Source organism: Hylobates moloch, unplaced genomic scaffold (assembly GCF_009828535.3).
Source record: "Hylobates moloch isolate HMO894 unplaced genomic scaffold, HMol_V3 SCAFFOLD_3, whole genome shotgun sequence".
In the NCBI taxonomy this organism is placed as follows: domain Eukaryota; kingdom Metazoa; phylum Chordata; class Mammalia; order Primates; family Hylobatidae; genus Hylobates; species Hylobates moloch.
Window position 1 is genome coordinate 146,891,471 of NW_026652278.1, and position 14,036 is coordinate 146,905,506.

At 36.7% G+C, this 14,036-nt stretch overlaps 1 protein-coding gene across 4 annotated transcripts in view; it reads left to right on the forward strand.

The window, feature by feature from the left end:
- GUCY1B1 (guanylate cyclase 1 soluble subunit beta 1) overlaps positions 1-14,036 on the forward strand; it is a 48,241-nt gene that overhangs the window by 11,086 nt on the left and 23,119 nt on the right. For all 4 annotated transcript variants that reach the window (XR_004247227.2, XM_032148592.2, XM_032148586.2 and 1 more), the window contains 2 exons: positions 4,765-4,865; positions 7,325-7,443. Coding sequence is in view for 3 of the 4 variants with exons in the window: in XM_032148592.2 (XP_032004483.1) it covers positions 4,765-4,865; positions 7,325-7,443 (220 nt within the window). In the remaining variant the exon portion in view is untranslated. The remainder of the gene's footprint in view (positions 1-4,764; positions 4,866-7,324; positions 7,444-14,036) is intronic.

Below are 14,036 nucleotides of genomic sequence, written 5' to 3' on the forward strand. Positions count from 1 at the left end.
TTCCTAACTTTTCTTAAGTTTACTGGTCGCCCTCTGTGACTTCAGGTAGCAGATGAAAAAACAGCTCTAAAGCTAAGGAGAGAAAGAAGCTTGCAGTGTGGGAAGGGAAGCCATTAAAACTTTCCTGAAAGAACAGTGGCAGCTATAATTTGCAGAGTGCTGGGAAATGGTTATTATCACATCTCTGTGCTTTCTGGAGGCTAAAACATTCAACAGCGTGAAGTCTGATTATATACAAATTTACCTAAAAGTTAGAAGAAAAGTTGTATTGAGAATTGAGACACAACAGAGAAGGCCTTGTTGATTCAAAATTTCTACTAGCTTCAAAGGCCATATTATCTGAAATTAATTCTCTTAGTTATTACTCCTTCTTCACTGTATATTCTCCATCTCAGTTTAGTGTATTAAACTGCTTCATACTAAAGAGTTTGTGATACCTCCAATTAACTTTTGCAATATTTCCAATTAGCTTTTCCCCTGAAAGGAAAGAAGATGAAGAATAGGCTAGAGAAGGAAAGGAAGTGGCCCCAGAAAGGTTAGCTATAAGGCGGTAAGGACGGAGGTTTCCTGCTCAAGTCCTTGCTCAGACGTCACTGTCCCCATGAAGCCTCCCATGAACACGTATGTATATTATCCTCATATGTATACTGCATCCAGCCCCTTCCTCTTGCATTTCCACTTTCATGTCTTTATCCAGAGCTACCTCTTCCTGTAGCATCTATTGCTTCATAACATATTATATCATTTTGTTATAGATCATGTTTATTGCTTATTACTTGTATCTGTCAGCTAAAATATAAGCTTTATGAGGGCAGGGATCTTTACTTCTTTTGTTTATTGATATATTAAAAGTGCTTAGAAAAGTGCTGGAACATAATAGGCATCCAAATATTTGTGGTAAAGCTCTTCCATCAGAAAAAAAGAAAAAGAAAAAGGGTAGCCCCACATTCCCAAAGATGTAAATAGAGTCCTAAGTACTTTGAATAATTCAAAGAAATTCAGAGTGAAATTTTTAAAAGAAGATTATTATTTCCTTCCATGTACTACTGTTTAATTTCTATTTCAGTCCCCACCGGGGAGCACTGACACTGGTCATTTCAGGAAGTAAAGTTTCAATGATAAGGGAGCTTATTTTAATAAAGAGGGAGAAAGGAAAGGAGCAATGCATTGACCCATAATTAGGGAGTTTCTGAGGAAATGGCTGTTCCCCTATTTTATGCAGAGGGACTGTGGATTCTGCTTGTACCTTGTTTATTTATGGGTTACTAGAGATTGGTGAATGTTTCAAATAAACTGAGTTTATTACAGAAATTTATGTGATTTGATTTATTCCAATTGGAAGAAACAGAATGGTGAAAACATGAATAAATTTCTACCTTATTGTATCTTTAATTAGAATATTCTGTCAGAGTCTCCAAAATTTTAATCTATAGATCAGTGTTGTTTCATAATAAAATGTTAATAGCAAAATGACAAAACATAAGATATTCAAATCTGTCAAACCATTTATCCCATTCCTAGGAGTTTTTTCTATTTTTACATAGAAGTGTAAGAAGCTACAAAGATATTCATCACATTTTTTATACTTGTGGAAAAAATAAAAACATCTAACTACCTACTAAGACTTCAATACGTCTACAATGTAATTTTATGCAGCCATGGTATAGAAGTATAATTATGATATGAAAAGATATCCATCAAATATTCACTCAAATGAGGAGGTTTTAAAGCAGTATGTTCTATATATAAGTATATTCAAGCATGAACAACTTGAAAATTATACTAGCAGTGATTATCTCAGGGTAGTGGAGGCTTATTTTCTCTTTTTAGTTTTTCCTTTCCTGTACTTTATATATATTTTTACAATTAGAAATTAGAATGCAGAAAATATATAGTAGCATTTATCAGAGGATAAGACAATGTTTGTGTATTACGTTTTCATAACTTTTTGATATCTCACTGACTTTTGGTATTAAAAAGACTTGAGGTCTTTGAAGAGTTGTGTTGCTTTTGTTTAACAGCTGTTTACGTTTGGAAAAAGGGAGAAGAATTTCATATTTTATGTACAGTGCTATAATTGAGTAGACATGAAGAGTGCTATGCTCACTGGGAATATGTATAGTGCTTTAACGGCTTAGAATATACTTTTGTACACTTTATCTCTTTACTGTTGTGAAAGGTGAATTATCTGTTGCTTCCACTTCAGAAAAGAGAGGTTTTGTTTGTTTGTTTGTTCGCCTGTTTGTTAGCTAAGTCAGGATCTGGCTCTGTTGCCCAGGCTGAAATGCAGTGGCAAGATCAAGCCTCACTGAGGCCTCAACTCCCGAGGCGCAAGCAAGATTCTCCCACCTCAGCCTCCCAAGTAGCTGGGACTACAGACTTGCGCCACCACGCCTGCCTAATTTTTTTTTTTATTTCTAGGAGAGAAGAGGTCTCGGTATGTCACCCAGGCTGTTCTCAAATTCCTGAGCTCAACGGATCCTCCCACCTGGGCTTCCCAAAGTGCTAGGATAACAGGCGTGAGCCAAGCTGCCTGGCCAGAAAAGAGAGATTTTAATGCTTATGTGCTTTATGTGATTTGCTCAGGTTCATTTAGCTGGTAAATCCTGGGCTCTGAAATGCAGATCTCTGTGCTTACCGAAAACATGCTTTAAAAAAAAAAAGTTACGAATAAATGCAGGCAAATAAATTATATGCTCTGAAGAACAGAGGATGTTTTTAAGACTATCTGCATACTAAGGTATGGATATAAGACATACCACCATTTGGAATTTTTCCCTTGAGCATACACAGATATAGTCATGAGTGGCAGCTGTGATAGCACAGCTTCTGAAGGAGAGAAAGCGACTAAGGACTGCCCTGACAGTATTTAAGGAGTTATTTGAGCTGCTGTGTTGCAAGTTCACCTAATCAGAGTGGCTAGTTTCCTTTGTATTCTCTTGGCAACGTACAGGGATTCCGATGAATTGGATTGAGAGTAAGAGGTTGACATCCGAGCTGCATGTATTTTTGTGAAGTTAACATTGGCAATGATATCTGGAACTTAGTTCTTTTCTACAGTTGGCCATGTGGGTTTTTTTATTTACATACATTTATGAGGTACATGTGCAATTTTGTTACATGCATAGTAGGTGGCAATGTTTTGAACAATGGATTTCACCTCTCCTTTGAATGCTTGTTTGAGAAAAGTAATTCAAATCCTATCTAAATAAATACATTTATATAATCATGACAACTTTTAAAAACATTTATAATTTTCTTTCACTAGTACTGTGTATGTTTTGAGCTACTGTGTTTAATAAGCTAAGGATATATTTGAAGATTTTATCAGTCCACTTGGCATCTCAAACTTAATATGTTGAAAACATAGCTCTTGACCTTGACCCCCTATCCGCCTCCAACAAGTCTTTCCCAATTCAGCTACTGGTGACAACATCCTTTTAGTTGCTTAGACCAAAAACCTCAGTGTCCTCCTTGAGTCCTCTCTTTTCACACCCTGCGTCCAATCCATAGCAAATCATGCTGAATTTACCTTTAGAATATATATGAGTTTGAGGCACTTCTTACCTGGTCCACGGGTTCACACCTTTCTCCTGCCTCAGCCTCCGGAGTAGCTGGGACTATAGGCGCCTGTCACCATGCCAGGCTAATTTTTTGTATTTTTAGCAGAGATGGGGTTTCACCATGTTAGCCAGGATGGTCTTGATCTCCTGACCTCGTGATCCATCAGTCCCCGCTTCTCAAAGTGCTGGGATTACAGGCGTGAGCCACCGCACCCAGCCCAACACTTCTTACCTGAATGTTGGCAGCAGCCTCCTAACTGGTCTCCCTCCTCTGTCTTGTACCCCTTTAGTCTATTTTCAACGCAGTAGCCAGGTGAATCCCTTCAACCTAGATCAGTTTATATCACCACTCATGTCACAAGTGCTCAAGTCCTTCACCTCTTTCAAGTAAATGGCAGTTACCCCAATATCCAATCAGGCCAAGCACTGTAGCCTCATGTTACCTCTCCCACCCGTTCCCTGATAGCTACTTTTCCCGCTCCTCTGTTCCAGCCACAGTGGCCTCTGCTGTCCTCCGACACCCCAGGCATGCTCCTGCCTCGCCCTTTGCACTTGCTCTTCCTTCTGCCCAGAACACAATCTCTCTAAATTGCTCGTGGCTCACTCTCAGAGCTCCTTCAGACTTTATTCAAATGCCAGCTTCTCAGTGAGGCCTTCCTGGCTGTTGTACTTGAGCTCTCCGCTGCTCTACTCTGCTTTATTTTTCTCCAAAGTATAATAATTACCATTATATGTTATTTATTAATTTTATGTTGTGTCTGTCTTCCCAGAATATATGTGTTGCAAGAAGTCAGGGATTTTTGTCTGTCTTACTAAAGATTGTACCCCTAGTACCCAGAGCAATGTCTGGCACCTAATAGGGACTCAACAAAACTTGCTAAACATCTATTAACCCAAAAGTTATTTAATTTATTATATTTAATGGCAGGTATTGTATTGAGCAGTAGAGTACTGTGTACTGTTAATCTTGCTAAAATATACTTAAATATATCATTTTAAATTAGGGAGGGGGATAGGACATCATTTCTGCTCTCTCACTAGAATTTTAGGTACACGATGCTGTTTAAACAAATTCGCCCAGAAAAACCAAATTCTATTTCAGAGATAAAACCATTGTTTATACAATTATTATACCTATAGTAGCTATTTTTTTAACTTCAACTTTTCTCTTCTGTCTCTCTCTCTTGTTTTTGTTTTCCAGAAAAGAGGCACAGTTAGATGAAGAAGGACAGTTTCTTGTCAGAATAATATATGATGACTCCAAAACTTATGATTTGGTTGCTGCTGCAAGCAAAGTCCTCAGTAAGTTGAATGCAGCTTTCCTTCTTTGGCCAAGTTACACGGAGAAGCTCACAGAATGCGTGGTTCAAGATCACAATGCAGGGTTACGCAAGTGGTGCAGAGCATTTGTACAACCTGCATAGTTATGTGGTGGACATCCACATATCATGTTAGGTTCAGGCTATGCCAAGTCTTATTTTTCCTTTTACAAATTCTTTAGAGAATAGAAAAGAGTAAATGTGCTCTTCTTGTTGTTTTTTGAGACAGGGTCTGGCTCTGTCACCCAGGCTGCACTGCAGTAGTGGCCCAACTCCGGCTCACTGCGTCCTCTGCCTGCCAGGCTCAAGTGATCCTCCCATCTCAGCCTTCCAAGTAACTGGGACTACAGGCACGCACCACCACGCCCAGCTAATTTTTTGTATCTTTGGTAGAGACGAGGTTTCATCATGTTGTCCAGGTTGGTCTTGAACTACTGAGCTCAAGTGATCTACATGGCTCGGCCTCTCAAAGTGCTGGGATTGCAGGTGTGAGCCTCCACGCCAGGCCCAGTCCTTTGTCTCCCCCAACAGAAAGCCACGTATTCAGGAAGGAAAGAAAATTATTGATGCTTAATGTAACAACATCAGTTGTGGTGTCAACAAAATGGTAGTTATTCAAGTATAATAATGTGTTTCTCCAAATCTCTTTTGCAGTCACAAGTTATATTAACTATTGGTAAAAGAAACATGAAACTGAGATCTACCACAGACAAATATCTTTCTGAAGAAGGCAAAGTTTTAAAAATTTCATGGAGAAGAAGTTGTTCTCAAAGTAGTATCTATTATTCCCATAGTGCTTAATTTTTAACTGGGCTATAGTTTGGATACAACAGAATGAAGCTTTTAGCTTTGCCACATACAACTAGGAAAGCAAATACTATCTATAGTAGAATAAAAATTGTTTTAAAAGATTGGTAAATGTTTAATATTAACAAGAAAAATATCTAGCCTCCAGCAATCAAAATTGAAACAAACATGAAATAACTTTTTTTATTATCAATTTGGCAGTCTTAAAAATTGAAATATCTAGTGTAATGATGGAGTACAGTTAATGGGAAATCATACACATTTTTAATGTGATGGTAGTTAAGAAAACTTTTTTTGGAGAACAATTTTGCCTCATGAAAGCCTTTTTAAAAAAATATTAAAAGCCTTCAGTAATTTTTCCTGAAGAGATCATTAGATCTCTTTCCATTAAGATTTATGTATGTGTTTTCATGTCGGAGTTCCATATATTATCAAAAATTGAAAAAAAGCCTACATTTTCAATAAGAAGGGATTGGTAAAATAAATTATCGCATCCATATGTTGAATAAGATACCAATTAAAACTGATGCACAGCACTTTGGGAGGCCGAGGCGGGTGGATCACTTGAGGCCAAGAGTTTGAGACCATCCTGGCCAACATGGTGAAACCCCCTCTCTACTAAAAATACAAAAATTAGCCAGATGTGGCGGTGGGTGCCTGTGGTCCCAGCTACTCAGGAGGCTGAGGCAGGAGAATGGCCTGAACCCAGGAGGTGGAGGTTGCAGTGAGCCAAGATCATACCAGTGCACTACAGCCAGGGCGACAAAGTGAGACTCTGTCTCAAAAAATTAAAAAAAAAATTGATAGAGAAAATTTAAGTTTTAGGATATATTAATGATTGTTTATTAAGAAAAAAGCAGGACACCAGGGTACATGCTATATGTAATCAAGTTATTAAATATACATATTTATATAAAGACTTTTGTATTAAAATATTGTCATGTGCATTCTTGATGATTTTAAAAATCCGTGTTTTTTGGAAAAAAGTAGTATATCAAATATATGCTTTAAAAAGATCAAAATTAAGTACAGGGTGAGTACCTCTTGTCTAAAACTCTTGGGACCAGAAGTGTTTAGGCTTTCAGATTTTATTTTGGATTTTGGAATATTTGCATAACCAGAAGAAGATATCTTGAGGATGGGATTCAAGTCGAAACATAAAATTCACTTATGTTTCATGTACACCTTATAGACATAGGCTGAAGGCAATTTTGTACAATATTTTAAATGCTTTTCTGCATGAAACAATGTTTTGACTGCAATCCATCACATGAGTTCAGGTGTAGAATTTTCCACTTGTAGTGTCATGTTGGTGACCAAAAAGTTTCAGGTTATTGAGTATTTCGAATTTCAGATTTTCAGATTAGGTATGCTCCACTTATAATTTGTAATAGAAGCTGAAAAACTGGTTGCTTTGCTTGTAAATGCAAATATACACCATTAACATGTTTATACACTGTCTTCTCTGATTTCATTGTATTGTCCTGGCGGGATTGTTTTCATATCATCTATGTTTGCCATGCGCAAAAATTGAAGACATTTTACATTATTTAATAAACACTTATCTTCATTCTTTCTATTAACAATATTTCACCTATTGTATGCTCTTTTTCCCCTCTTGAATTTGTAAAATAGATCTCAATGCTGGAGAAATCCTCCAAATGTTTGGGAAGATGTTTTTCGTCTTTTGCCAAGAATCTGGTTATGATACAATCTTGCGTGTCCTGGGCTCTAATGTCAGAGAATTTCTACAGGTAAGCAATTTGAAGTCCTATAGTTAAAAGTTCTGTGTTTATAACTCTCAAATATAGACTCTAGAATACTTTTGCTCACCAGCTGTGTGAGAGTGTCGTGCTTCTGAAATGAAATCCTAGTGACCTTTTTCTAATTCACATAAAATCATAGTTATTGGAGGGTCTTGAATATATTTTAGCATTATATTTTTTCTTTAACTTCTGGCTGCTGATACTGAATATGCAAGTTGTAAATTAATGTTCCCTGAAAAACTCCAGGTGGTCTTTTGTGATCTGTTCAACTGCCCTTTTTTTTTTTGGGTAATGGCTATATATCCTAGCGATTGTGGTTTTATGTTTTAGACATTTAATACGGCCTTATTTTCTATTTACAAAACATTCCTAGTTTGTAGATATAATCGAGCAATGTATCAGTATTTATGAAGTTCTACCTGGAGCTCGATGTTTAGGAAAAAGTAGCAGGGTTTTCAGGTGTTCTGTCACCAAAGCATACTTAAGATCCATTATCATGAGTTACATATTAATTAATCTACTGTACAAGGGAAAATAGGAAACAGTCCAAAGTTAGTTTCATGTGAAAAAGATAAATAATGCAATCACAGGCCTTTGTCTTATACTCTTGTTAAAATTACCTTAAAAGATTTTACTAGTAAATTACACATTAGATGAGAGACTATTTCTGGATTGACTATACTATTTTAAGCACTGGCATTTGTGAGACCCTCTTCTTGAAATGTGTTAACATTGAAAATTATGTAGTTGTTTGCAAAGGATATTTCTAAACTGGCTGCTTTCAGCAGCCAGATCTTGCTGGAAAATGATGTCAGTGCAATACCAGCTGAAACGAAGCCCAGTTTTGAGGGAATGTAAACTACTTTCAATCCAGCTGCATTATTGATTTAACAGCCAAAATAAGAACTTTAGTGTTTAATCAAAATGTCTGTTGTTTACATAGTGACATTTTTCTTATAAACTTAAAACAGCATTAAATCAAGTTGGAAACTGGTTTGCAATCTCCTGCCATGGATTTACTAAACTACTAGTGTCAAAAAAAGCTGCCACTTCCAAATGAAGTAGCTGCCAAGAGATATTTAAATAAAATTGAACAGGCAGCATTTAATGGGATTATTTTAAATGGATTAAAGTTTGATACTTAAATGTTTTGGGGGATTTGGGGTTTTTGAATACATATTTCACTTTTTAGTACTTTTGTTGGCCACTATCAACTTATAGCAAAGTTTCAACTTTCAGTTGTTCTGACTTTTAACTCTCTCTCTCTTAATGCCCATGTTTACATAACAAAACAAAGATTCAAGTGGTTTTATTAATTCCTTTTTTTTCTTTAACCTCTACTCATTGTGACCATCTGCTAAGCTTGTTATGGCACAGTAAGAGAGCAAGCAGCCTTTTAGGTGTGTTTCTCTGTATTCCAGAGCTGCTTTATCCAATAGGACAGCCACTAGTGCATGAGGCTACTCAGCATTTAAAATGAGATGTGCAAGCTGGGGAGTGGCTCACACCTGTAGTCCCAGCTACTTGGAGGCTGAGGTGGGAGGATCACTTGAGCCTGGGAGATGGAGGCTGCAGTGAGTGAGCTGTGATCACATCACTGCACTCCAGCCTGGGTGACAGAATGAGACCCTGTCTCTACATACATACATGCATGTACACATACATACATACAACAAAGCACAATGTGCTGCAAGTGTAAAATATACACCAGATGTCAAAGACAGTACAAAAAGAATAAAAGATGGCTCATTCACAATTTTATATTGATTTCATGTCAAAATGATAATATTTTGGATGCATTTGGTTATATAAAATGTAGTTAACATAGCTTTAAATTATACACAATTTTATTTTATTTCTCTTTCAATGTGAGAGTGAAAAATGAAGAAACAAGAAAGTTAGAATACTGTAGTTTTCATCAATATTTTACATTATGATTCAGTTCTTTTATTTTCTCCTGGTTTTGAAATTATATATTTTAAGGGCAAATTGAATATGTCAAAATACTGCTTTTCTAAAAAGTAGATATTTTTGTTATCATTAGGCTGATTACACAGAAATTTTTTTTTTTTTTTTTTTTTTTTTTTGAGACAGAGTCTCGCTCTGTCACCCAGGCTGGAGTGCAGTGGCGCAATCTCGGCTCACTGCAAGCTCCGCCTCCCGGGTTCACGCCATTCTCCTGCCTCAGCCTCTCCGAGTAGCCGGGACTACAGGCGCCCGCCACCATGCCTGGCTAATTTTTTTGTATTTTTAGTAGAGATGGGGCTTCACCGTGGTCTCGATCTCCTGACCTCGTGATCCGCCCGCCTCGGCCTCCGAAAGTGCTGGGATTACAAGCGTGAGCCACCGCACCCGGCCTTTGATTACACAGAAATTAAATGGACTTTTTCTGTGTGACTATAAAACAAAATCATTAACTTTCATACATTGTTTTAACATACCAGCACACATATAAAGATTGACATTTTTATTACATAAATTGATAAAATATTCTTTATGGTGACTTCAACTCTTCACTAAAAATTTAAAGACTTTCTTTCTGTTTCAGCCCTGGTTTTAATCAGTCACCACATCTTTAGATTCTATTTCCCAAATACTGAGCTTTGGGAATTCTGCCACTTTTCTCTATTTCCCCCACACTTCTTTGGGAGAGTCTACCATTATCTAGAGGTTGGATGGATTCCTCGCTTCTCTTCATGACTCCTCCAATCTCTTCTCCATCCTATAACTCTAGCGCTTTTTCTGAAATGCAAATGTGTCTGGTCATATCGTTTTCTTACTTAAACTCTGGAGTAATTTTTTATTGCTCATTGGAAGCTGTCAAAATATTTAAAACAATTGAAACCTACATCCTTTCTGCATCTTTCCTCTCCCTCTCCCCCAGTCCAGCCAAACTTAACCTCTTTCAGAACTTTACATTTATCTTGTTCCTGCTATCCTCTCAGCTTTTCCACTGCTCCTCTCTTTGCCTGGAACATGGTTCCAGCACTTTCCCCATAGATAAATTCTATTAATTCTGCAGGTAAAATTACTTCTCTGGGAAGGTGCCACTCCTCTCTCCAAGCTCTGCCCTATCCTAGTCACGGTAACTAACCTCTCTCTTATTTTCATAGGACACTCTATTTCCCCAGCCACAGTAGTTTTCACACTGCATTATCATTCCCATTTGATGGACTGGAATGTAAACTTCAGGAAGCCAGAGATCATGTATAATCTCTTAATGTTTGTGCCTTCACAGATGCAATCTGTATATCTGAGAATAAATGAATATCTCTTTTTTTAAAAAGTGAATATTTGTTGTTTGTGCAAAAGCAGAAAACACACAATAGGAAGCAAACACACCAATAGATCAAGCTGAATTATTTGACTCAGGATAACCCATTTCGAGTGAGACCTTGTAATTTTTTTTATGGATGAATCATAGATTGAAATATAAAAGAAGAGACATACACTAGACCAATTTCCTTTTCAGGTGAACATACTAAATTACTGTTTATTATTTAATTTACAGGGTACATTGCTTGTATCTGTTGACACTTTTAAAATAGTCATTCTAACATTTCCATTTTAAGCTTTTAGGGAACACTAAAATAGCTACTGAAATCATAACACGGGAGGCTATTTGATTCTGCCTTAGCTGAGCAACTCTGACTCACTCATCATAGCAAGCAGAATTTCCTTGGAAGTTGCCTGTCCACAGCCTCTCAGCTGGATACATTATTAAGAATAGGTCTGTCTTACATATGTATATACATACCATACCATTGTTTTTACTTTTCTTGAAATAATTTAAAAAATTTCTAAGTGCTAGATACAGCATAGAATAGGCAATTAATGAAACAGTCTTTGAATAATAGAATTAATTAATTCTGAAGTATATGTGTCTTTATAATTATTTGGTCCAGCCTGTTTTATCAGAATAATACCTCTTTTGCTTAAATTTTTTATTCAAGGACATATTCTATAGATAATATCTGTAGCTTAGCTCCAGAAAAATATTTGTTTTCTCACATGGAGGTTATCATTTCCATTCATAGTTGACTTAACGAATACTAACATATCTTTCCCCTTGAAAGGCTTTGGTGCCAATATCCAATTCATGATCCTACTTATGCAGTCTTTCCTGTGCTTCCAAATTCAAGTTTAAAAAATTTGCATTATGCTTATTTTAAGCCACCCTGAGACTTTAACAAAAAATAGCTAGATGTCCTAAATTGATAAAGTAATAAAATATAATAAATATTTTTAGAGAAAGCTTTGTAGAAAGACTCCTCTTCCCTAGGCATTTCACAGTTTAGAATTGATTTTTTCTTAAATCGCCTGTGAAACCATCAACTTGTGGGCTGATGAAAGAAGTAATAATCTTTGGCATTTATTCTTTGGTTGATTTAATAATTGAAAATATAATTTCTCAAAAAGAGAAAAAGAAATAAGACATTTTTAAAATTTGATTTTTGGATCTTATATATTTTACCTGGGTATATTGTCTTAAAGACAGGACCATATTTCAGTAAGAATTTTGTCTAGTTTTTCCACTTTTTTATTCATAAATTAACAATAAAATGTGTGGTTCCATGCTATTGTTATAGTCAATTTCTTTTTTTTGCGTTTTTTTAATGTTTTTTTATTATTATTATTATTATTTTGGAGACGGAGTCTTGCTCTGTCGCCCAGGCTGGAGTGCAGTGGCGCAATCTCAGCTCACTGCAAACTCTGCCTCCCGGGTTCACACCATTCTGCTGCCTCAGCCGCCCGAGTAGCTGGGACTACAGGCGCCCTCCACCACACCCGGCTAATTTTTTTTTTCTTTTATTTTGTATTTTCTGGTAGAGACGGGGTTTCACCGTGTTAGCCAGAATGGTCTGGAACTCCTGACCTCGTGATCTGCCGGCCTCGGCCTCCCAAAGTGCTGGGATTACAGGCCTGAGCCACCGCGCCCGGCCGCTATAGTCAATTTCTATTGGAAGTTTCTAGTGTACTAATGAAAAGACTGCAAAGAATACATGAGATTTGAAAGCTTCATAAGAAAATAGCTGATAAGGAATGTTCAGTTTAATGTTATTTCCACCTTAATCCACGCTCACCTCTGCTCTCTAATGTCCTATTGCATTATGGCAGATTACATTTTCCCTAAATTACTGCAAGTCTCTCCCATCTCACATGCATTTCTGTAGTATGATTTTGCCTCTTCCTTGCGGGAGGTAAAATTCTCTTTTCCTTGAATCTGGGTTGGCTTTAGTGACTATTTAACCAATCGAATGGGGCAGAGGTGAGATATTTAAACTTCCCAGGCTAGAGTACAAGAAGTCTTGGTTTCCTCCAGGGTATCTTGGAACAGTTGCTGTTGGGATGGTACCTCTAGAAACCCAGACACATGAAATGAGAAGCACAAGCCACATGGAGAGGCCACGCGTAGACTGGCAGATAGCAGTTCTAGCTGGGCTCTCAGCAAAGAGCTAGAAATAACTGCCAGCCATTTGATTGATCCATCTTGGAAAACCAGCCTGCTCTGGCATTCTGATAATTTCAGCCCAGTTTCCATCTGATTCCGTCCCAAGGGTAGAACTTTCTAATTTAGCCAGACAACCCACAGAACCACGAAAGATAACAAATAAATTATTAAAGTTGTTTGACATACAGCTATGGATAACTAGACCGCTACCCTGTGCATTATTTTTCCCTTTATATTTTATGTCTGTGTTGATATGTGTGTATATGCTTGTACAATGAGTCAAGAGCTTTGAGAAAGCTGTGTTTGATAAGATAATCTATTACCCCTGGGAATAGGAGCCACGTCAGTCCCAAACAGGGCTACCCATTCAATTTCAATGGTATTACATTATTATTACATTATATTGTTTTTACCTCCCCAACAAATTTATAGAGTTAAAATGCAATTAAAATGAGCAGCGAAGGCTGCCAGGTTGACTATGAAAATATACGTGGGCAAATGCAATTTTAGAGAACAGTTAGGATTTAAATTATGACCTAATTTAAATTAGAACTCAGATGAATAGTTAGATCAATGTTCTTTCATTATTTGCTGGACACACTGGCTCCTTCAACTAACCTTGATATGGTGACAGTTTCAGTCTTTCACTCAACTCAGATATATTTGAGTTTATCAACCAGCGCCTCTGTTCAGCCTGCAATGGGATTTTCTTCAATTCCTGTTGGCTCCAGGTTTTGGCTTATTAAATACAACATTGTGATTTGGCCACCAGGAACAATCTGAGATTGATGACTGATCTAATTCTTAAATGTTTGTGCAAAGGGTTATTTTAGGAATTATGAGGATTTTCCTGAACAGCTGTAAAATTCTAATACTTCCCTAAATTATTTATATTTCTTAAGAAAAAAGCGCACCACTTTATTTTTAACTTTGGAATTTCAAAAAGAACTGTTTTCTCAGCATCCACAACGCCAATTTCTATAATCCAATAATAAAAATAGTTTTATTTTTTAAAAACTTGTGAAGGAAGATAAGAAATATTCCAGAATTGTAAGGCTTTTCAGTTTGAATAACTGGTATATATTTTCATAATTTTTCAAAATATTGATTAATTGTTACATGCAGTATT